General features: G+C 49.0%; 1 protein-coding gene across 1 annotated transcript; it reads right to left on the bottom strand.

Annotated features, from left to right (window-relative positions):
* Nucleotides 1-1,742: 1,742 nt before the first annotated feature.
* tmem132a (transmembrane protein 132A) lies at nucleotides 1,743-12,130 on the bottom strand. Its single transcript, XM_088919659.1, has 11 exons — nucleotides 12,016-12,130; nucleotides 8,989-9,197; nucleotides 7,416-7,601; nucleotides 6,764-7,326; nucleotides 6,012-6,164; nucleotides 5,504-5,702; nucleotides 4,728-4,871; nucleotides 3,649-3,851; nucleotides 3,225-3,450; nucleotides 2,847-3,038; nucleotides 1,743-2,489 (listed from the first exon to the last, which is right to left on the bottom strand). Exons 1-11 carry the CDS (start codon nucleotides 12,128-12,130, stop codon nucleotides 1,743-1,745), a joined length of 2,937 nt encoding a protein of 978 aa, XP_088775785.1.
* Between the last annotated feature and the right edge of the window lie 13,415 nt (nucleotides 12,131-25,545).

Here is a 25,545-nt window from a genome sequence, read left to right on the forward strand (position 1 = left end):
TCAGGTGACCTGAAGTGTTGGCATAAAGATTCCTGGGAAAGCTAAGGTTGCTGTTGGAAGAGGTATTAGTGGAGCCAGCAGGGGGCGCTCACCCTCTGGTCTGTGTGAGTCCTAATGCCCCAGTATGGTGACGGGGACACTGTACTGTAAAAAAGGCGATGTCCTTCAGATGAGACGTATAACTGAGGTCCTGACTCTCTGTGGTCATTAAAAATCCCAATGTCTTTCTTGAAAAGAGTAGGGGTGTCACCCTGGGGTCCTGGTCATATTTCCCCCTGGCCTTCACCCATCATGGCCTCCTAATAATCCCCATCTCTGAACTGGCTTCATCACTCTGCTCTCCTCCCCACTGAGAGCTGGTGTGTGTGAGCAGACTGGAGCATCATCCAGGTGGGGCTGCACACTGGGGGTGGTGGAGGGGATCCCCATTACCTGCGAAGTGCTTTGAGTGGAGGGTCCAGAAAAATGCTATATAAGTGTAAGGAATTATTAAATTTATTATAAGCTATTGGTAGACTTCCCTTAGCTTGCTTTGTCTTTAAGTCGAACCTGCTCAACATGCATGAACGCTCTCTGTATCACACTGCTTGTGTGCGGGGACAGACAAGATGACACTCAATTTCATCGAACTGCAAGTGGAATATGAAAAATTATTTTTAAAAATTCCCTGCAGACGTACTTAGCCACTCTAGAAGACGCATCAGCAACACGAAGTATTTTGACTGTGAGCCGAGTAACCGGCGAGTGCTGTGACACGAGGGCGTCCCATTACCCTCTTTATAAAGGTGCACCTCGAATTCTCGCGCACTTTCCACACTTGCTCTACAGCACAGAGGAGCTGACTTGGCTTGTGGCTTAAAGCGTCTTCTGGGACATAGCCTCCGAGTGGAGGCCCGTCCTTCACATTCAAACTCAGCTTTATTGGCCTCCCCACAGCACCCTGTGGCTGCAATACCAAGAAGGCCACTGGGGGGCACCCTAAGGCTGAAAGCCAATTGAGCAACAACCATCTTGCATCCCTTAAGGGAACCCAAGATAATCAACAGGATTGTAACGAGAATTTAATAATATTTTCAAGCCTACACAAGAATACATATACAAACATTAAATTATTGACTCATACGTGGTGTACTTCCAATTTCTAAACCTATTTGTCATTCAGTCAGTTCATCCTTAAACTTCTAAATTTCTAAATGTATTCCACAGAGAATAAACAAAAATGATATGCAGTTATACAGAAATAATTATGACAACAATATTGTAACAAACTATAGACTTTAAAGTATCTGAAGTGAAATTATATGAATTTATGTAGTACATGATTACTCAATAAATGTATTACTGCATTAACCCCTCTCTCTCAGTGCAGTGTTAATGTCCTGTAGTGTCCAGTCAGTGTGTCTGGACTGTATTAACCCCTCTCTCTCAGTGCAGTGTTAATGTCCTGGAGTGTCCAGTCAGTGTGTCTGGACTGTATTAACCCCTCTCTTTCAGTGCAGTGTTAATGTCCTGTAGTGTCCAGTCAGTGTGTCTACTGTATTAACCCCTCTCTCTCAGTGCAGTGTTAATGTCCTGTAGTGTCCAGTCAGTGTGTCTACTGTATTAACCCCTCTCTCTCAGTGCAGTGTTAATGTCCTGTAGTGTCCAGTCAGTGTGTCTGGACTGTATTAACCCCTCTCTCTCTCAGTGCAGTGTTAATGTACAGTGTGTTCAGTTTCTCTCTATCTCTCTCGCTCAGAGTCTTAAGGGTTGTGTGGCTGGTCCTCAGCCTCCTCGTTCTCTCTCTGACCCTCTCCCTCTGTCAGGCTCCTCTTTGTCCCTATATCCCTTCCTGACTGTCTCAGGGTGCAGGGCACACAGTTGACGAGGAAGAGGAGGGCAGAGAGGCAGAGCAGAGAGAGCAGAGCTGCCAGCCCCACCTTCAGCTCCTCTGTTTCATGCTTTCTCTCCTCCCTCGGCACCAAAGGTACATTGGAACCGTTTGGTGCAAACACTCCATTCTCCACGTGATCGGGACTCAGCACAGCGCCCTCTTCCCTCTCCTTATGTCCTGGGTGGCTGTCATTAGCTGGAATAGCAAAGGATTCCTGATCCATTTCTGAATCCGGTTCTAAGAAAAAATCAGAAATCTCCAGGAGCTCGAAATCCATGTCTTCGGCCCCAGCCGGCCGGGAGGGGTGGTCAAGGTTCACTCTGACCCAGCCAGACCCGCGGGCCAAGGGCAGAACTGCACCCACTTCCCCAGTGCTGGGCGGCTGGCTGGGACAAGCCCTGGGGAGAAGCTCCGCTCTCAGCAGAGGCCCGCCCCCATCACCCCGAGCAACCACCCGGGGCAGGACAGACGGCTGAGAGCCAGGAGGAGCGGTTACCACGGACACCACAGATTCAGCCAGTGAGGTAAGGCGCAGGGAGTAGGAGATGGCGTCGTAATAAGCCAAAGGGGCAAGTGTGTCATCACTGAACTGTAGCCATATGCTGAGAGAGGCCTCCTGCAGGAAAAGAGGGAGAGGGGTTAATACAGTCCAGACACACTGACTGGATACTACAGGACATTAACACTGCACTGAGAGAGAGGGGTTAATACAGTCCAGACACACTGACTGGACACTACAGTACATTAACACTGCACTGAGAGAGAGGGGTTAATACAGACACACTGACTGGACACTACAGGACATTAACACTGCACTGAGAGAGAGGGGTTAATACAGTCCAGACACACTGACTGGACACTACAGGACATTAACACTGCACTGAGAGAGAGGGGTTAATACAGTCCAGACACACTGACTGGACACTCCAGTACATTAACACTGTACTGTCCATACACTGCACTGCACACTCACCTGTCCATATGTGTATAGGATGTGTTGCGCTGAGACAGTTGCTGTGATGACAGAAGGGTGGGAGGGACTGGCAGTGATTGACAAGGTTAGCCCACTCACTAACTGGACTTTGAGGTCACCAAGTTTCACAGGGTCAGCTGACACTGTGACCTCTGACTCCCCTAGCACACTGTCCCACTGGCTGGACACTACCTGGAGAGAGACACAGACAGAGCCCCAGCACATTATAGATCAAACTGTTCATAGGAGAGGGCTGGCTGGACAAACACTCAGGAATAGGTGCACGAGTATACACAAGCCTGATGTTAGTATTATTATGGCTGTTATTAAGAATCATTGCCCTGTATCTCAAATTATCTGACATAACGTCACAATTACCTGCAGTGATGTCACTCCTGGCTCTAAGCCAGTCAGAATGCCACGCTCATCAAGACTGGCAACTCGGGGGTTTTCCACTCTCAGCCCGTGACGGGCAAGCGCTGTCACATCCACAAACCAGTCAGGGGAGCCCAGCAGGTACGTCACCTGACGTCGGGCATCCACCGGCATAGCAACAAACTGAGCCCAGATCTGAACTGTGGACCGCTGGTACACTGGAGAACAACTGAGAGAAATGGTGGAAAATTACTTCACTGGCTGCTACACGACGAACAGATACAACACAGCACAGACCATACAGATCGCAGTACTCTACAGTACAGGCACACTACAGCACAGCCACCACAGTACACTACAGTACAGGCACACTACAGCACAGCCATCACAGTGCTCTACAGTACAGCCACAGGGCACAGACACTAACCCTGTCTCGGTGTGGGCTGTCCAGCCGTCTATCTGACTGAGCTGGGAGTCGGACAGTGCAACGGTAAGGGGAAGCTGTGGTACCCACACCGAGAGGCAGAGGGAGGCGGAGAACGAGCCCAGGGAGAACTCCACCCCTGCACACACGCCCCCTCGCCCTGATTCGCTCCCGTCTACAAAGAGGGTGGAGCAGTCACTTGACACCTGCCAATAGCGGAACAGGAGCGGAGTCACAAAACAGAAGTGACACAGGAAGATGAGAAAGATTTCAAACAAGAAGAAGAAGGCATTTGCTCCATCTTGCCTGTATGCGAGTAGTTAATTGACCCAAAGTTCGCATTTAAAACTCGGCTTTTTCTAGACTCCCACAAACTTCTAGTCTTGAGCAATGAAAACCACGAGGGTGTCCTCAGTCAAGTAACTAGTAAAAACAAAATGGGTTTCTGGGCCTCCTCTCATTGGTAACATGTTTTACATTCTAAACCTTGGTGTAAAGATGTGCTTTCTGCCCTGACTGGAAGATCTCCAGCTGTTCCTTGAGAGAAACCAGGGTATCGCCTTCAGCAGCATGGCTGGACAGCCTGTTCCACACTCCCACACCCCAGTCCCTCGGTGTGACTGTGTTGGCTGGCAGGGTGTGGTCTGTATAACAGCTGGTGTGAGTGTGATGGACAGATCCTCACTCCTCCCAGCCTAGCAACTCGGGGTCAGGTTGGAGGATGGTGCCAATGTCTCATTCTGGGGTAATGCCACGGGACTTCGTGCTTTTCTCTGCCCCAGAAGAACGTGCTGATGACACAGAGGTCATGCAGAGTGCAGGAATTTAACAGTGTTGGCCTATTTTTGGAGACCCTACTGATTTAAGACAATGGCCAGGTGCTTCATTCAGAGCTTACACTGGCACTGGAATCAGCAAGCTGGCATGCTGGTGTACCAGGGATGATCTACTTCTGATTTAGTCCTGCTATGAACTACTACCTAACTGTTCCTGTAGGTACACATACTACCCCTCGTACCACTATTGCTACTTCTAGTACTAGTGCGTCAGCAGCCACTGAACAGCCATATAGTTAATAGGACCTTAATGATGTCCTCATCAGCAGAGTGACAGGTGACGGCACTGGTGACGTCAGACACCTTCCCATCATGCCCCACAGCAAGGACGGTCACAGGAAGTGACACGGGCTGGCCAGTGAGAATGGCCGTGTTGATCAGAGAAGCGGTCTGTGTGGGAAAGCAAACACAAACTGGCACCACCTTGGCTCACAGCACAGAGTCCTGTCTGCTATGTTGCTGAAAAGGGAACTTCTAATCCAAAAGGGAGAACCGGCAGACTTCAGGTTCACCTTACTGCACACTAAAACACAGACATAATTAAAATCACTCAAAGGTGTGTCATAGACCAGGCAAGGCAATGGAGCACCTCAGAAATTCCTGCAGCGGTACACACTTACTGGCCTCCACACATGGGTACCATGTCGGTATACATGGGCAACTGTGAAAAACAGAAACTCTTATCTCCCTTGAGAATTAATACTGATGTTTCAGCATGTTCATAGGAGAAATCTGAGATCTCAACAGGAAGTGGCTTTCAGTTTCAGGCACTGAGCATTTTGATTATGAAAAGGAACCATGGCACTGCTGAGCGCTTTCCTCCCGGGCCAGAACGGACCCAATATTCAGATCTTCATGAGGCCACAAGGGCCACTAGTGAGGGGCTGATATTTCAGTGCCTGTGGTGCTCATGTGGGCATTTCTACTGGACACTTACAGTGACTGACAGGAGACCGATACATAGCAAGGTGAGAAAACAGAGGAGGACCGACATGCACCATCGGAGAGTGTCGGTACAGTACCTCGGTGATCGGTGCAATGCCCACTATGTCTCTGTGGGAGAAGGTAAATAGGGATGCGGTGCCCCCCAGTGGTGGCATGGGGTTATTGTGTCCTGAGTACTCCACCCTCCAGAACACCCTGCGACTGACCGCACCCATGGAATCAGAGTCCCCGTCACACTGGAGAGAGATGCAGGCCACCTCCTGATAGAGAGAGGAACTGAGAGACGCACACACACAGAGTGAGGGGAGTCAAACAGGAAACTGTGCACCCTGAACGACTGCAGATACAATACAGACATGTACAGTTAAAAAAAATACATACTGTATTTACAAGTAGAGGAGTAAGTGCTGTATTTGAATATTCCCATAGCTGGTGCTGCTCTCCTCTCTGATGATCGTTAAGATTAATTGCATGTGTGGGGCCAATTAAACCTTTTATAACAGGTAATGTGCCTGTGCTGACAGCTGTGCAGGGTTCTCAGTAGCTGGGCGGACTGTTAAACTGCTCCTCTGCAGCGAGCCGTACCTGAGTGTCTGGGTGAGTCCCTTCAGGCGATGGCAGATCAGTGACGTCGTTTCCTGTTTTGCTCCCACCGATTTCTCCATGGCAACGACCCAAAGGCCAGAGGTCATGACTGGAACTGTCAAAACTGTCATCTGCCCTTTCTTAACCTTTAACCTTTGAAGGATAAAGCAAGAGAGAGGGGTTAATATTTTGTACTGTATTAGCCCCTCTCTTTTTGAAGGGTTAATACAGTAGAGACAAAGACAACAGAGGGAGAGAGGTGTTAATACAGACACACTGACTGGACGCTACAGTACACTAACACTGCACTGAGAGAGAGGGGTTAATACAGTACAGACACACTGACTGGACACTACAGGACATTAACACTGCACTGAGAGAGAGGGGTTAATACAGTACAGACACACTGACTGGACACTACAGGACATTAACACTGCACTGAGAGAGAGGGGTTAATACAGTCCAGACACACTGACTGGACACTACAGGACATTAACACTGCGCTGAGAGAGAGGGGTTAATAAAGGTCCAGACACACTGACTGGACACTCCAGTACTTTAACACTGCACTGAGAGAGAGGGGTTAATACAGTACAGACACACTGACTGGACACTACAGGACATTAACACTGCACTGAGAGAGAGGGGTTAATACAGTCCAGACACACTGACTGGACACTACAGGACATTAACACTGCACTGAGAGAGAGTAGCTACTTTACATCACTGAAAACATAAAGTACGTCCAGCACCTTATCACCACAAAATCAGCGCTGAAGTTAGACCGCAGGCGGACCGAGACGGCTACCGGCTGGCTGAACCTCGCCGGCCCCCTCTGGTATCTAATGAACACATTGGGATCCAGCCAGAGCTCCTCCTCCTCCTCCTGCTGCAGAGAGGGGGCTTCCTCCTGTTTGTCTGAACCAGCTCGGTCCTGGGCCCCAACACAGGAGCCAGGAGGCTGCAAATCATTCCTCATTGTGTTCCTGGCTCTCTCACCCCCCGTCAGCCTCACTGCTCCTGTGTAATACAGCTTGCTCTGAGAGCGCTCCAGTCTGGCCTCCAAACAGCTAGGTGGCGCCCCGTCCATTAGTGCAGGAGGGCCGTCGTCGGAGTAATAGAGCTGCACTTGGGTGTCCATGGGGCTGGAGCCGCTAGCTGTGCTGCCTCTGTGGCGCCTGGGCTTGTGTCTGTGCGCCGGTGTGTGTTTCTGAGCACGCAAGTGTCTCTGCTTCTGCGCGGGCAGGACGGGGTCCCGGGCCTTCAGCCACGAGCTGGGGAGAGAGAGGGAGGCCACACACACCCCCAGTGGAGCCTGAGGCAGAGAAGAGGTGAGTGCTGACAGAGTAGCAAAATCACAGACGCAAAATCCACATTCAGACAACGTTGCGTGTTTTTTTTTACCTTTGTGAGACAGGCAGCCCTCAGTTCTCGGGTTTCTTTGAATGCATGCAGAGTCACACAGCGCCCCCTGCTGTCAGTCCCCCGCCAGTGAAATAACACTCGGACCAGAAACCCATTCTCTTCTCCGCCAGTTAGGAGAGACGCTGAGAGAAGGGGGGACAGAGGAAGGAGAGACCGGGAGTACTCCTACAGAAAGGAAAGAGAGTTGATTCTGCAGAAAGTGAGCACACAATTGTAGAGACACGCCTCTCTCAGAAACCTTGGCACACCTCTACAGACACTGATCAATACACACCTCTCTCATGAACCAGGGGCACCTCTCTACAGACACTTGATTACCTGATTACCTTGATTACCTGTGTGACAGTGTAAGGTGAGGTGTACCTGTGAGATAGTGTGCAGTGGGCTGAGCTCACACAGGGTACCTGTGAGACAGTGTGCAGCAGGCTGAGCTCACACAGGGTACCTGTGAGACAGCGTGCAGCAGGCTGAGCTCACGCAGGGTACCTGTGAGACAGCGTGCAGCAGGCTGAGCTCACGCAGGGTACCTGTGAGACAGTGTGCAGCAGGCTGAGCTCACGCAGGGTACCTGGGAGACAGTGTGCAGCAGGCTGAGCTCACACAGGGTACCTGTGAGACAGTGTGCAGCGGGCTGAGCTCACACAGGGTACCTGTGAGACAGTGTGCAGCGGGCTGAGCTCACGCAGGGTACCTGTGAGACAGTGTGCAGCAGGCTGAGCTCACGCAGGGTACCTGTGAGACAGTGTGCAGCAGGCTGAGCTCACACAGGGTACCTGTGAGACAGTGTGCAGCAGGCTGAGCTCATGCAGGGTACCTGTGAGACAGTGTGCAGCAGGCTGAGCTCATGCAGGGTACCTGTGAGACAGTGTGCAGCAGGCTGAGCTCACGCAGGGTACCTGTGAGACAGTGTGCAGCAGGCTGAGCTCATGCAGGGTACCTGTGAGACAGTGTGCAGCAGGCTGAGCTCACACAGGGTACCTGTGAGACAGTGTGCAGCAGGCTGAGCTCATGCAGGGTACCTGTGAGACAGTGTGCAGCAGGCTGAGCTCACGCAGGGTACCTGTGAGACAGCGTGCAGCAGGCTGAGCTCACGCAGGGTACCTGTGAGACAGTGTGCAGCAGGCTGAGCTCACACAGGGTACCTGTGAGACAGCGTGCAGCAGGCTGAGCTCACGCAGGGTACCTGTGAGACAGTGTGCAGCAGGCTGAGCTCACGCAGGGTACCTGTGAGACAGTGTGCAGCGGGCTGAGCTCACACAGGGTACCTGTGAGACAGTGTGCAGCAGGCTGAGCTCACACAGGGTACCTGTGAGACAGTGTGCAGCAGGCTGAGCTCACGCAGGGTACCTGGGAGACAGTGTGCAGTGGGCTGAGCTCACACAGGGTACCTGTGAGACAGTGTGCAGCAGGCTGAGCTCACACAGGGTACCTGTGAGACAGTGTGCAGTGGGCTGAGCTCACACAGGGTACCTGTGAGACAGTGTGCAGTGGGCTGAGCTCACGCAGGGTACCTGTGAGACAGTGTGCAGTGGGCTGAGCTCACACAGGGTACCTGGGAGACAGTGTAGGGCCCGAGTGAAGCCTGGACTGTGGGTGGTCCCGGTGGCCCCGCGAGGGGCAGTAGGAGCAGAGGCTGTGAGCAGGACAGCAGGCTGGAGTTCCCGAAGAGATCCTGCTGGGCCTGGGAGAGGGGCAGGGGGCTCCAGGACCCCGACACTGAGACCCGGGCTTGGAGAGAGAGGGGAGAGGGCTGGCCGAAGACTGGGGGAGACAGGAGACAGACGACAGCATGAGATCGTGATCTGTCATTCAGCAAACACCTGCGAGTCAGGGTCCGCGCCCACAGTCTCGGTTCGTTACCAAACGTCTGGCTTTACGATTCAGGAAAAGCTAACCCTGGAACTGGTCTGTGGAAACTGTTAGCACCTCTAGGGCATTAACCCAGGTTAATCCCCCAGTCACCCCATTGAACAGTTACAGACAAACGATAGCGGTACGAATGTAGATAAATATCTGAGAATGAACACCATTCAAGTCAACAAAGGCAGTTGTTAAAGGCTTAAAATACATCTCATACATCTGTGCCAATGGCCAAATTTATCTATGCCACCTTGATGCCAATCTAATAAGCATGAAACAGCTCTCTGTGACTGCTAAGATTAACTATGTGCAGAGTCAAAGACAGCTCTGCCTCCTGTAACGTTTCAATTGGATAAAGAGCTAATTCATGTTTGACACAGACAGGTAAGAGTGCTCAAACGACGTTGTCAAAACCTATTGCGTCAAGGCCTTGCTGTGTTTGTGTATGGTGTACTACTATACATATTGTCAAGCCTACACTTTTTAATACAGTTACAATTTTAATATAGTTCTTCTGACAATACTCTCTGTAACTGCTCTTCTACTCCTGCTGCTAGTATCACCAAAACTATTACTGATACTGCTGCTAGTATCACTACTGCTACTACTACTGATACTGCTGCTAGTATCACTACTGCTGCTACTACTAATACTGCTGCTAGTATCACTATTACACTGATACTGCTGCTAGTATCACTACTGCTACTACTACTGATACTGCTGCTAGTATCACTACTGCTACTACTACTGATACTGCTGCTAGTATCACTACTGCTGCTACTACTGATACTGCTGCTAGTATCACTACTGCTGCTACTACTGATACTGCTGCTAGTATCACTACTGCTGCTACTACTAATACTGCTGCTAGTATCACTACTGCTGCTACTACTAATACTGCTGCTAGTATCACTATTACACTGATACTGCTGCTAGTATCACTACTGCTACTACTACTGATACTGCTGCTAGTATCACTACTGCTGCTACTACTAATACTGCTGCTAGTATCACTACTGCTGCTACTACTGATACTGCTGCTAGTATCACTACTGCTGCTACTACTAATACTGCTGCTAGTATCACTACTGCTGCTACTACTGATACTGCTGCTAGTATCACTACTGCTGCTACTACTAATACTGCTGCTAGTATCACTACTGCTGCTACTACTAATACTGCTGCTAGTATCACTACTGCTGCTACTACTGATACTGCTGCTAGTATCACTACTGCTGCTACTACTGATACTGCTGCTAGTATCACTACTGCTGCTACTACTAATACTGCTGCTAGTATCACTACTGCTGCTACTACTAATACTGCTGCTAGTATCACTATTACACTGATACTGCTGCTAGTATCACTACTGCTACTACTACTGATACTGCTGCTAGTATCACTACTGCTGCTACTACTAATACTGCTGCTAGTATCACTACTGCTGCTACTACTGATACTGCTGCTAGTATCACTACTGCTGCTACTACTAATACTGCTGCTAGTATCACTATTACACTGATACTGCTGCTAGTATCACTACTGCTACTACTACTGATACTGCTGCTAGTATCACTACTGCTACTACTACTAATACTGCTGCTAGTATCACTACTGCTACTACTACTGATACTGCTGCTAGTATCACTACTGCTGCTACTACTAATACTGCTGCTAGTATCACTACTGCTGCTACTACTGATACTGCTGCTAGTATCACTACTGCTGCTACTACTAATACTGCTGCTAGTATCACTACTGCTGCTACTACTAATACTGCTGCTAGTATCACTATTACACTGATACTGCTGCTAGTATCACTACTGCTACTACACTGATACTGCTGCTAGTATCACTATTACACTGATACTGCTGCTAGTATCACTATTACACTGATACTGCTGCTAGTATCACTACTGCTACTACTACTGATACTGCTGCTAGTATCACTATTACACTGATACTGCTGCTAGTATCACTACTGCTACTACTACTGATACTGCTGCTAGTATCACTACTGCTACTACTACTAATACTGCTGCTAGTATCACTACTGCTACTACTACTGATACTGCTGCTAGTATCACTACTGCTGCTACTACTAATACTGCTGCTAGTATCACTACTGCTGCTACTACTGATACTGCTGCTAGTATCACTACTGCTGCTACTACTAATACTGCTGCTAGTATCACTACTGCTGCTACTACTAATACTGCTGCTAGTATCACTATTACACTGATACTGCTGCTAGTATCACTACTGCTACTACACTGATACTGCTGCTAGTATCACTATTACACTGATACTGCTGCTAGTATCACTACTGCTACTACTACTGATACTGCTGCTAGTATCACTATTACACTGATACTGCTGCTAGTATCACTACTGCTACTACTACTGATACTGCTGCTAATATCACTACTACACTGATACTGCTGCTAGTATCACTACTGCTACTATACTAATACTGCTGCTAGTATCACTACTGCTACTACACTGATACTGCTGCTGGTACCACTACTGCTGCTTATAGTACTAATAATAATAACAACAACAATCATGATGATAATAATAATAACAGCAGGAGCTTCGTCAGTCAGTAGTAACGGACTCCTTTATCTAACAGTGCTGTTACCAAAACCCCGCCTGTTTTTATCCCAGTGAGTTCAGCAGTATTACTACTAACAGCAACATCGCCGGTCTGCACACTCACCAGACAGTGACACGCAGCAGAAGAGCACGACTGCACACGAGTGGCCGCGGCCAATCCGTGACCCGGCCGCCTCTCCCTTCTCAAAGGTCCCGCGGCGGCGCGAGCGGCTGTCCATCCCTGCCGCCTGCACCTGCGCGGGGCGCGAGATGTACACGCGAGCGCAGGTACTCGAGGGGCGGGGGATTCACTGAGCGAACACGCGCCTCCCGCCCGGTCTGCAGCCCGCAGCTCTGCCCCTGGAGAGCGTCATTCACACATCTTTCCCGCACCGCCCGAGAGGAGCACGTCCACAGCGCGACTGCCGCCGCCACTGAGCGTTAATGATATAACATGCTCACACCAACCGCCAGGGGCTGGTCCAGTGGACAGGGCCGTGTCCGCGCAGGGGCTGGTCCAGTGGACAGGTCTGTGTCCAGTCCGGGTCTGGTCCAGTTTAGAGCTCCGTGTCCGCTGAGAATCTGGTCCAGTTTAGAGGTCCGTGTCCGCTCAGGGTCAGGTCCAGTGGACAGGTCCGTGTCCAGTCCGGATCAGGTCCAGTGGACAGGTCCGTGCCCGCTCTGGGTCAGGTTCAGTGGACAGGGCCGTGCCCGGTCTGGGTCAGGTTCAGTGGACAGGGCTGTGTCCAGCCCGGGTCAGGTCCAGTGGACAGGTCCGTGCCCGCTCTGGGTCAGGTCCAGTGGACAGGGCTGTGTCCAGCCCGGGTCAGGTCCAGTGGACAGGTCCGTGCCCGCTCTGGGTCAGGTCCAGTGGACAGGGCTGTGTCCAGCCCGGGTCAGGTCCAGTGGACAGCGATGACCCGCACACTGCTCGCTGTCTGTGCGCGCTGGGAGCCGTGCCGCGCGGCGCCACGGGTGTCCATTCCGAGGCGGGGAGCGCAGTCCTGCACGCGCCGAGCTCCCTCGTGCGGCAGACCCTGTGACAGTGACCGTCAGTACTGCTGCCTGCAGCTTCACCGCCTGTTCCGACAGGAGCGTATCGGTAAAGACTAGGTAACTACACGGATAGCAGACAAGTACGACACGCCCTTCTCGCTCCAATCTAATGTAATGTAGAATGTAGAAGAAGACTTTTCTTTGAAAAGGCTTTCTCCGATCTTCCAAATAAAAAAAATGAAATACAAAAGCAAGGTATTTTGTGTTAGTTTTCATAAATACCTTCAAATAAAATTCCAGAAAACGACAATCGTTTTGTTATAGTGTTTGGTAAAATTAGACAAAGAGTCTCTCCTCTTCAACGGGAAAAAAACATCATTTTCTGCACGAACCACATATTCACTGTATTAACCCCTCTCTCTCAGTGCAGTGTTAATGTCCTGTAGTGTCCAGTCAGTGTGTCTGGACTGTATTAACCCCTCTCTCTCAGTGCAGTGTTAATGTCCTGTAGTGTCCAGTCAGTGTGTCTGGACTGTATTAACCCCTCTCTCTCAGAGCAGTGTTAATGTCCTGTAGTGTCCAGTCAGTGTGTCTGGACTGTATTAACCCCTCTCTCTCAGTGCAGTGTTAATGTCCTGTAGTGTCCAGTCAGTGTGTCTGGACTGTATTAACCCCTCTCTCTCAGTGCAGTGTTAATGTCCTGTAGTGTCCAGTCAGTGTGTCTGGACTGTATTAACCCCTCTCTCTCAGTGCAGTGTTAATGTCCTGTAGTGTCCAGTCAGTGTGTCTGGACTGTATTAACCCCTCTCTCTCAGCGCAGTGTTAATGTCCTGTAGTGTCCAGTCAGTGTGTCTGTACTGTATTAACCCCTCTCTCTCAGTGCAGTGTTAATGTCCTGTAGTGTCCAGTCACTGTGTCTGTACTGTATTAACCCCTCTCTCTCAGTGCAGTGTTAATGTCCTGTAGTGTCCAGTCAGTGTGTCTGGACTGTATTAACCCCTCTCTCTCAGTGCAGTGTTAATGTACTGTAGTGTCCAGTCAGTGTGTCTGGACTGTATTAACCCCTCTCTCTCAGTGCAGTGTTAATGTACTGTAGTGTCCAGTCAGTGTATCTGGACTGTATTAACCCCTCTCTCTCAGTGCAGTGTTAATGTACTGTAGTGTCCAGTCAGTGGGTCTGGACTGTATTAACCCCTCTCTCTCAGTGCAGTGTTAATGTCCTGTAGTGTCCAGTCAGTGTGTCTGGACTGTATTAACCCCTCTCTCTCAGTGCAGTGTTAATGTACTGTAGTGTCCAGTCAGTGTGTCTGGACTGTATTAACCCCTCTCTCTCAGTGCAGTGTTAATGTACAGTGTACACTCCTCTCATCTTTTCCTTCTCTCTCAATATTCTAATCCCCTGATCGTTGATTAAATAATCACAGATCAGGACATGGCCTCCTTAATCCTCTTTGCTTGAAAAGCAGCCAAACAACTGTCACTTTGTCACATTGCGGGGATCCTGCATGATGTACCATGTACCTACCACTGTGTCTATTCCTGGCTTCAGTCTTTACCACTGTCTAACTCCTACTCTGGTCTTACTACAGAGATTCCCTCTTTTATACTGGCAAGAGAGGTTAAAACATGTCCGCAGTCTTCTAAAATGGAGAGGTCAAAAACCACCTCACTTGCACCTAGAATTTCAGCAGAATGCCGAAAAATGTTGACAATTTCGAGATCAGCTGTCCACCAGAGGACACAAGTTGAAATTAAGTGTTTAAGACAGGAAACAGGGGGGATGTCTTTACACAGAGAGTGGTGGGTGTCTGGAATCCATGTTGCTGATGGTGACATCCTAGGAACAATGTTGTGAATAAGGTTGCATTAACTATGGCTCTTCACACACAGAGTTAATGAGACACAGAACAGGAGCCGGAAAGCTGCTGTTACAATAAACACCCTGCGAGAAGCGACAAGCATCCCCATTAATGACCTCTGCTTGAAGGCAAATGCCTATGTCTCTCCATTGTCACTAACAGAAAGGAGAGTCGCCTTTAACGCCGGGGTGTCCAGAGGTGGTCCTGGGGAGCCCCAGTACAGTTATCCTCATAGGTCACCCTAAACCTGGGGTCTCAAAACCTGGTCCTGTGGAGCCCCAATATTGTTATCCTCATAGGTCAGCCTAAATCTGGGGTATCCAACCCTGGAGTCAGGGAGTCCCAATATCGTTATTCTTATAGGTTAATGTACCCCATAATCTGGGCTCTCCAACCCTGGTCCAGGGTATCCCCAATCCAGTTATTCTTCTGGGTCACCCTTCATCTGGGGTCTTTAACACTAGTCCAGGGTATCCCCAGTATTGTTCTAATAGGTAACCCTAAATCATATTGGTCACCCTGTTATTTGAAGATCACTAACACTTCTGTACGCCACTGATCAAGCGAGCAGGTGATGTTCCAGTGAACACTGCTCGTCGAGGTTGAGTCGTGCTCCGATTTCTGTTCCAGCTGATCTCTAAGTGATTTAAACCTGCTGGACTGGGGCTCCCCAGGACCAGGGCTGGAGACCCCTGCAGGAATTCATTAGGGAGGAATGGAGCGTCAGGGTTCGAGCACACAGGCCCAGGCAGGGAATCCGACAGAAGCTCCTGCAGAGCTCTCACGCCGTGGGGTGGAGAGTTTAATCCTTGCATGCATGTGGCCCGTCCACATGCGTGTGGAGCTCAGTGCCGGTGGGAATCGTGGGGCTGGCGCCCTTGACGAAATGGAGGAATGAGGCCTGGACAGAGCTGCCCTGCTGTACCCTCTCATACTCTTCTCCTTCATCATCGAGGAAGCGTGATGCTTCTCTGTGCTGGAGGTCTTGGGATGAGCGGTGGTTCAGCAAGATGCAACCCTGCGGCGTGATTCACCATACAGTACAACCCTGTAGTGTCGTGTACATTTCCCACACAACCCTGCGGCATGATTCACCATACAGTACAACCCTGTGGTGTCGTGTACATTTCCCATACAACCCTGCGGCGTGATTCACCATACAGTACAACCCTGTGGTGTCGTGTACATTTCCCATACAACCCTGCGGCGTGATTCACCATACAGTACAACCCTGTAGTGTCGTGTACATTTCCCACACAACCCTGCGGCATGATTCACCATACAGTACAACCCTGTAGTGTCGTGTACATTTCCCATACAACCCTGCGGCATGATTCACCATACAGTACAACCCTGTAGTGTCGTGTACATTTCCCATACAACCGTGTGGTGTGGTATAGATTGACCAGGTTTGCAGCAAGCCTGTGCACATGGACTGACAGCCGGTTAATGAAAGACTTAAAATTAGGGGAGACAACTAAAACCAGGCTGAGGGAATAAGTGGTGTCTTACTGCTGCTCCTTCTGTCTAAACTACATGACCTGCATTCTTGTCACCCATCATTCAGTTCATTCAGCCCAGAAGCTAGAAGAAAAACACATGAGCTCCCTAAAGTGCCTGAACTCCCTGATGTCCTCTTCAAGACAGCAACAGCAAAGGAATAAGGGATAGGAGACACACAGACAGAGGAGACAATGGAAATCAGGGCAGGTGACAAAGACAGTTACAGTACAGGACAGGAGACACAGTGAGAGGAAATAGCAGGAATAGAGCAGGTGATACAGAAACAAGTCTTGGTATAAAATGGTGCCGTGTTTCAGTTCTATAGCACAGAGGTGCACAGCTGTCACTTACGTTACTGCTAATCCCCTGCTGTTTAATAATGCAGGATCTAAAGAATTGTGTCAGTGAGAGAGGGAGAAAACAGAGGAATTCAAATGAATATTATAGTGCCCTAATCTTGTGTTAATGGATTGTCATGTCCACTTAGTCCCTCTGCTGGTACTATATTAAGACTCATCACCCTCTCTCCCCTGTCTCATATCTGTAATCTGCAGGTAATCCATTGTCATCTGTCATTGTTATTCCCGGAGAGACATTAAATTCATATAATCCCACTGACCTTAACTGAACAGGCACACAAACACATTTAAACACAATTCTTTAAAAGTGTTCTCTACAAATACACACTCTCTCACGTGCACACAGACTCACACACTAACCATGTCACACCCAGATGGGAAACAATAAGAGAGTATTTGACACAGAATTGCAGTGCTACCGAAGTTTGCCACTAGAGGGAAACCATGTACTTTTGATTTAGGCCTCAATGACAGACGAAGTAAGATGTAATTCTTTGTTGCAAAGGGACGAGCAAAGGTTAATTCCACCTGGAGAAACAGCTTCTTCAGGTGCTCTTCAGGGCACAGGTGAACTCAGGTGTCTTCAGGTGCTCTTCAGGGCACAGGTGAAATCAGGTTTCTTTAGTCACTCTTCAGAAGATAGGAAACTTCAGGTGCTCTTCAGGGAACAGAAGAGTTCAAATGATCTTCAGGGGACAGGAGAGTTTAGGTGTTCTTCAGGTGATCTTCAGGTGCTCTTCAGGCAACAGGAGAGTTCAGGTGATCTTCAGGTGCTCTTCGGTGTACAGAAGATTTCAGGGGATCTTTGGGGTACAAGAGAGTTTAGATGTTCTTAAGGCAATCTTCAGTGAACAGGAGAGTTCAGGTGATCTTCAGGTGATCTTCAGGAAACAGGAAAGTTCAGGTGATCTTCAGGGGACAGGATAGTTTAGGTGACCTACAGGGGACAAGAGAATTTAGGTGTTCTTCAGGTGCTCTTCACGGCACAGAAGAGTTCAGGTGATCTACAGGGAACAGGAGAGTTCAGGTGATCTTCAGGGAACAGGAACATTCAGGTGATCTTCAGGGAACAGGATAGTTTAGGTGATCTACAGGGGACAGGAGAGTTTAGGTGATCTTCAGGGGACAGGAGAGTTTAGATGTTCTTCAGGTGCTCTTCATGGCACAGAAGAGTCCATGTGATCTTCAGGGGACAGGAGAGTTTGGGTGTTCTTCAGGTGCTCTTCATGGCACAGAAGAGTTCAGGTGATCTTCAGGGAATATAGGAGAACTCAGGTGACATAAGGTCCTCTTCAGGAGACAGGCGACCTCGGGTACTTTTAAGAGCTCAGGTGCTCTTCAGGGGACAGAAGACATCAGATGTCTTCAGCTATTCTTCAGGGGGGAAGATTGAGGTCAGGTGCTCTTTAAAGGTCAGGTGACTTCAGGTGCTCATCAGGGGATAGGAGAGTTCAGCTGCTCTCCAGGGGACAGATGACTTTGTGGTAAGAAGAAGCTTTGGTGTTTTGCAGATGGTGATGAAGAGTTTGGTTTGTGCATCTTCACAGCCCCACAGGTCATGTTCAAAACTACACATAGATTATCTACAGGCTTTGTAAGGGGAGTCTCCCTCTCAGGGGCATCAGCTGGTGATGATAACTCATACTGTTTGACAGTTGGCAACACTATTGGAGTACAGTAATGGTGGACAGAGGGGCTCTAAACATCCTGGAGAAAAATGTTTCTTCTTCCAATGTCCCAGAGGGAATACAAAAAGTGCAGTACACACTCTGAGGTCTGCAGCATCTGCAGTACACACTCTGAGGTCTGCAGAAGCTGCAGTAGAAACTCTGAGGTTAGTAGTAGCAGCAGTAGAGACTCTGGGGTCAGCAGCAGCTACAGTAGAGACTCCAAGGTCAGCAGTAGCAGCAGTAGAGACTCTGAGGTCAGCAGTTGCAGCAGTAGAAACTGAGGTCAGCAGCAGCTACAGTAGCAGGAGCAGAAACTATGAGGTCAGCAGTAGCAGTTGCAGCCAAACCTATGAGGTCAGCAGTAGCAGCTGCAGTAGAAGCTCTGAGGTCAGCAGTAGCAGCTGCAGTAGAAGCTCTGAGGTCAGCAGTGCAGCTGCAGTAGAAGCTCTGAGGTCAGCAGTAGCAGCTGCAGTAGAAGTTCTGAGGTCAGCAGCAGCTGCAGCAGCTAAAGCAGAAACTCTGAGGTCAGCAGCAGCTGCAGCAGCTGCAGTAGAAACTCTGAGGTCAGCAGTAGCCTCAGTAGCACTACAATTTTTTATAACAGTGGCAGCTGTAGCAGCAGTCACCCACAGCCACACACAAATGCACATAAATGTATACAACAATGGAAAATCTTGGTAAAACCCACTTCCTCTAAATCTATATACAGAGCTGTAGTGGTTAAAAAAAGAACACACAGCACACACAAATGCACACACACTATGCTAATCTACATTGTAGTAGCAATGCATGTTATTACACTTCATTTCCTTGCTTGCACCACTTCTCTCTCAAGCAACCTGGACCTCTGACTTTCCCAACCGCATAACTGCAACCAGTCCGATTCAAGACTTAAACTTTTCTGACAGGAAACTGCAGAACAGTAACACTGCACTGAGAGAGGGGGGTTAATACAGTCCAGACACACTGACTGGACACTACAGTACATTAACACTGCACTGAGAGAGAGGGGTTAATACAGTACAGACACACTGACTGGACACTCCAGTACATTAACACTGCACTGAGAGAGAGGGGTTAATACAGTCCAGACACACTGACTGGACACTACAGGACATTAACACTGCACTGAGAGAGAGGGGTTAATACAGTCCAGACACACTGACTGGACACTCCAGTACATTAACACTGCACTGAGAGAGAGGGGTTAATACAGTCCAGACACACTGACTGGACACTACAGGACATTAACACTGCACTGAGAGAGAGGGGTTAATACAGTCCAGACACACTGACTGGACACTACAGGACATTAACACTGCACTGAGAGAGAGGGGTTAATACAGTCCAGACACACTGACTGGACACTACAGTACATTAACACTGCACTGAGAGAGAGGGGTTAATACAGTCCAGAGGTCCTGTCAGAGTAGACAGTAAATATAAGCCCTGGAGATCTGGACCGGTCTGTCTGTGATGTAGAAATATCGCAGTTCATGGTGCTGATCTGCTCCTGCCTGCAGAGTCTGGAGGGGGCGTTGCCACGTTCTGCTCTCTGCACTGCTGTGGTTTCCTGCTCCACTTCAAGCACATCCTGTTTGTGATATTTCCGTCTGAGTTTCTAAATTCACATCAGTGTGTCTGTCCCTCCTGTCTCTGAGTCCCCTCGTGTCCCCTCTCACTTCACAGCTCTTCACTTCAGGTGCAAAACTGTTGGATCAGATTAAATAATACTTCAGAATTATGTAGCATTTTCCCCAGAGTATCTCAAAAGGGCACAAGCACCTGCACCTGCCCCGGCAGCCCCTCCTGGAAGACACACAGCCCTCTCCTGCACCAGCAGCTCCACCTGGGAGACACACAGCCCCCTCCTGCACCAGCAGCTCCACCTGGGAGACACACAGCCCCCTCCTGCACCAGCAGCTCCACCTGGGAGACACACAGCCCCCTCCTGCACCAGCAGCCCCACCTGGGAGACACGCAGCCCCCTCCTGCACCAGTGGCCCCACCTGGGAGACACACAGCCCCCTCCTGCACCAGCAGCTCCACCTGGGAGACACACAGCCCCCTCCTGCACCAGCAGCTCCACTGCACACAGTTCAGGGGGAGGAGAGAGAAACTGCTGTTCCAGCAGTCAGGACACTGGGGTCAGCACCCCTACTCTCACTGACAGTGTCCTGGGTCTGTAATGACCAGCAGTCAGGACACTGGGGTCAGCACCCCTACTCTCACTGACAGTGTCCTGGGTCTGTAATGACCAGCGGTCAGGACACTGGGGTCAGCACCCTACTCTCACTGACAGTGTCCTGAGTCTGTAATGACCAGCAGTCAGGACACTGGGGTCAACACCCCTACTCTCACTGACAGTGTCCTGGGTCTGTAATGACCAGCAGTCAGGACACTGGGGTCAACACCCCTACTCTCACTCACAGTGTCCTGGGTCTGTAATGACCAGCAGTCAGGACACTGGGGTCAACACCCCTACTCTCACTGACAGTGTACTGGGTCTGTAATGACCAGCAGTCAGGACACTGGGGTCAACACCCCTACTCTCACTCACAGTGTCCTGGGTCTGTAATGACCAGCAGTCAGGACACTGGGGTCAACACCCCTACTCTCACTGACAGTGTACTGGGTCTGTAATGACCAGCAGTCAGGACACTGGGGTCAACACCCCTACTCTCACTGACAGTGTCCTGGGTCTGTAATGACCAGCAGTCAGGACACTGGGGTCAGCACCCCTACTCTCACTGACAGTGTCCTGGGTCTGTAATGACCAGCAGTCAGGACACTGGGGTCAGCACCCCTACTCTCACTGACAGTGTCCTGGGTCTGTAATGACCAGCAGTCCGGACACTGGGGTCAGCACCCCTACTCTCACTGACAGTATCCTGGGTCTGTAATGACCAGCAGTCAGGACACTGGGGTCAGCACCCCTACTCTCACTGACAGTGTCCTGGGTCTGTAATGACCAGCAGTCAGGACACTGGGGTCAGCACCCCTACTCTCACTGACGGTGTCCTGGGTCTGTAATGACCAGCAGTCAGGACACTGAGGTCAACACCCCTACTCTCACTGACAGTGTCCTGGGTCTGTAATGACCAGCAGTCAGGACACTGGGGTCAGCACCCCTACTCTCACTGACAGTGTCCTGGGTCTGTAATGACCAGCAGTCTGGTTAATACAGTACAGACAAGCAGAGAGAGGGATTAGTATAGTACATCTGTAACGGAAAAAAAGACACTAGAGTGAAGCAAATTTATTTTGAACAACGCACACTCTCCTTCACCCAATATCAAAGAGAAGCTGGCAGGTGACCCCTCCATCTCCCCCCACACTCTCACACACAGTCCCACTGCAATCAGAACCGCAGGTCTCACTGCTGCCCCCCGATCGTGCTGCCCCTGTACGAGAACCTTTCACACGGAGCTGAGCCCCGGACTCGAAAGCGCTTCCTCTGGACCGCAGACAGGGAGCTTCTGAGTCAACGTGCACTGCGACCCTCCAGAACAAGGGAGGGGAACAAGAGGGGAACAAGGACGCTCTCTGCACGGCCCCCCACAGTGCCTCATGGCAGTACACACCCTCCAGCGTGCCCAGGATCGCACTGTGACAACGTGTTCCCGTTGTATATAATTCACTGTGCACACGGACATCCGACTCCCACACAATAACACCATGCTGCCCTGCCCAGCACTCTGAGTACTGCTCACTGCTGCTGCTGCTGTCAAACCGGCTCCAGCCGGGCCCTGAGAACACGTCCCCGATGAGAGCAGTGTTGTAAACTCGCAGACAGGTAGGGGGGGGGGTAGTTTTCTCTGAATGTCTGTCCATGTTAATTGTATTTGTTTTTTGCTTTGGCAACACTGCTTTTACACATTGGTCATGCCAATAAAGCACCTTGAATTGAAATTGAATACTGTAGGCAGGGAGAGAGAGACAGACAGTCAGGGAGACAGACAGAGAGAGAGACAGACAGTCAGGGAGAGAGACGGAGAGACGGGCAGACACAGGGAGAGAGAGAAACAGTCAGAGACAGACAGAGAGAGACAGACAGGCGGACAGACAGTCAGAGACAGACAGAGAGACGGGCAGTCACAGGGAGAGAGAGACAGACAGGGAGACAGACAGAGAGATGGGCAGACACAGGGAGAGAGACAGACAGTCAGGGAGAGAGACAGAAAGACATGCAGACACAGAGAGAGAGAGAGACAGTCAGGGAGAGAGACAGACAGGAGGACAGACATGCAGACACAGGGAGAGAGAGAGACAGTCAGGGAGAGAGACAGACAGGCGGACAGACGGGCAGTCACAGGGAGAGAGACAGACAGTCAGGCAGAGAGACAGGCAGTCACAGGGAGAGAGACAGTCAGACAGAGAGGCAGAAATTCGGACAGACACGTTGACGGGATAATAGATACCTTGATAGATTTTTAAGTTTTAAAATCCCCTTTAATTCAATCATTTAATAAAATCAAACAACACTCGTTGGGCACGCCACACTTCATCAATCCTACAGGCACTGAGTTAATGCTGCTGAGCTCTCGATCAGATCAGTTAGAACCACAACAACGTTAAAATAGGTTTTCATTCTTGCACTTAACCATAACGAATCCATTGCGTTTAAAAACAGCTAGAGAGAAATATCGCTATATCAGCGAGAAGTCTTAATTAAACTAGTTTCTCTATACTGAATTTGACTTTCGTGATTCTATATTTTGTCTTGTTTTGTGATTAAAAGTTGTTACTCCGTTCATATTTTTCTTCGATAGTTTCGATTCTAATTTAATTAGATAAACATTTTTCTCTTGTAAGAAACACAGTTTATTATTTAGTTTTTTAAAGTTTCGTTTGTGTTTGTAGACTGTTTATTTTATTTATTTTATTTTTAAACAAACGCGTATGTTTGTCTGTACGAATTTAAGATGATTCACTCCCGCCTATTACTGAATGAAATCTGCCTGCATCGCTTTGAAATCTCTTGTATATTGGAGAATACTGCAAAAAATCCACTGCAATAAATATATAAACTATGCCAAAAAAAACTAGTAAAAACTAATATTTTGAATATTACTAAAAGTGACAAATCACGAGAAAATGTTAAAATTGTACGTAGTTTCTGTTGTTATTTATCGCTAGAAAGATTTTTCTTTGAAAATCCCCTGCGTATATCAGAAATATCTATTTTTTTTAATTAACGAAGTGAGTTAATAGAAACGCAGCCGACCGAGTCTGAAGAGAGACAGGGGAGACACGGTCCGCGCGCGACCCCCGAGCACGGCTCTGCCTCGAGACTGAAGGCGCCGCTCGCTCGCGCTCTCTGTCTCTGTGATGTGGGAAGCGTTGGAGGCAGAGAAGAGGGCTTGCAGAAACGACAAAAACGACAAAATAAATCACGACAAAACACGACAAAATAACGACCCGAACGAGCGAGGAGGGAAGGGAGGCAGGACTGTACGCTCGTGTACTTGTGTCAGTGATTCGGTAGTAATTACATGAGCGTGGTCGCTGGTTCCTGTAAGTGTATTATTATTATTATTATTATTATTATTATTATTATTATTATTATTATTATTATTATTATTATTATTATTATTATTATTGTGCCATTCTTCCGCCCTTTCCCAAAAGAACTGACGTGACGGTCGCCGGTTCAAGCGGACTTTCTCGCCCGAGTGCTGTTTGCACCTGATCTTTGTTCACAAACCCGCTGGGTTTGTATCGACAGGTTTCTTATGTCAAATTAACGACATAATGTGAACCGAGAGAACGGCGAGTCGTTCTCTGCCTTCCCGGCTTTAGTTTAACAAAAGGTATTTTACGCATTATTCTGTGAACCGTGTATTATTCTGTAAAGCGTTATGTGACAATGTGGGAGCAATTACAGTACATACAAAAATAATAAAACTCTTTGATGTTCTTAAAATAAGAGATTCAATTATTTTTATTTTATCGATTAATATCAGAAAAGATTAATAGAACATGGCTGATTTGTACTATATTACTGAAACACAGTGTGCAGGCACTAGTAAATGCCTGGTACAGGTCTCATCAGAGACACATGTAGGGTCTTATTAGCATAAAACTGAAACAGAGCTTGCAGAGACTAGAAAATATCTAACACGGGTCTTATTAGTGACACATGCACGGTCTTATTAGTATAAAACTTAAACAGCTTGCAGAGACTATTAAATACCTGACATAGGTCTCATCAGAAACACATGTACGGTCTTATTAGCATACAACTGAAACAGAGCTTGCAGAGACTATTAAATACCTAGCACAGGTCTCATCAGAGACACATGGAGGGTCTGTATGAGTACAGCACTGAAACACAGTGTGCAGGCACTAGTAAATACCTGACACAGGTCTCGTCAGAGACACATGGAGGGTCTGTATGAGTACAGCACTGAAACACAGTGTGCAGGCACTAGTAAATACCTGACACAGGTCTCATCAGAGACACATGGAGAGTCTGTATGAGTACAGCACTGAAACACAGTGTGCAGGCACTAGTAAATACCTGACACAGGTCTCGTCAGAGACACATGGAGGGTCTGTATGAGTACAGCACTGAGACACAGTGTGCAGGCACTAGTAAATACCTGACACAGGTCTCGTCAGAGACACATGGAGGGTCTGTATGAGTACAGCACTGAAACACAGTGTGCAGGCACTAGTAAATACCTGACACAGGTCTCGTCAGAGACACATGGAGGGTCTGTATGAGTACAGCACTGAGACACAGTGTGCAGGCACTAGTAAATACCTGACACAGGTCTCATCAGAGACACATGGAGAGTCTGTATGAGTACAGCACTGAAACACAGTGTGCAGGCACTAGTAAATACCTGACACAGGTCTCATCAGAGACACATGGAGGGTCTGTATGAGTACAGCACTGAAACACAGTGTGCAGGCACTAGTAAATACCTGACACAGGTCTCATCAGAGACACATGGAGGGTCTGTATGAGTACAGCACTGAGACACAGTGTGCAGGCACTAGTAAATACCTGACACAGGTCTCGTCAGAGACACATGGAGAGTCTGTATGAGTACAGCACTGAAACACAGTGTGCAGGCACTAGTAAATACCTGACACAGGTCTCATCAGAGACACATGGAGAGTCTGTATGAGTACAGCACTGAGACACAGTGTGCAGGCACTAGTAAATACCTGACACAGGTCTCGTCAGAGACACATGAAGGGTCTGTATGAGTACAGCACTGAGACACAGTGTGCAGGCACTAGTAAATACCTGACA

This window comes from Atractosteus spatula, chromosome 6 (assembly GCF_055471065.1).
Source record: "Atractosteus spatula isolate fAtrSpa1 chromosome 6, fAtrSpa1.hap1, whole genome shotgun sequence".
Taxonomy (NCBI): domain Eukaryota; kingdom Metazoa; phylum Chordata; class Actinopteri; order Semionotiformes; family Lepisosteidae; genus Atractosteus; species Atractosteus spatula.

Coding starts and splice junctions, on each gene's coding strand:
- tmem132a (XM_088919659.1), bottom strand. CDS start 12,130: ATGGACAGCCGCTCGCGCCGCCGCGGGACCTTTGAGAAGGGAGAGGCG. Junction 6,165..6,763: donor GCTGATTTTGTGGTGATAAG/GTGCTGGACGTA, acceptor TATCCTTCAAAG/GTTAAAGGTTAAGAAAGGGC. Junction 3,451..3,648: donor ACAGCCCACACCGAGACAGG/GTTAGTGTCTGT, acceptor CATTTCTCTCAG/TTGTTCTCCAGTGTACCAGC.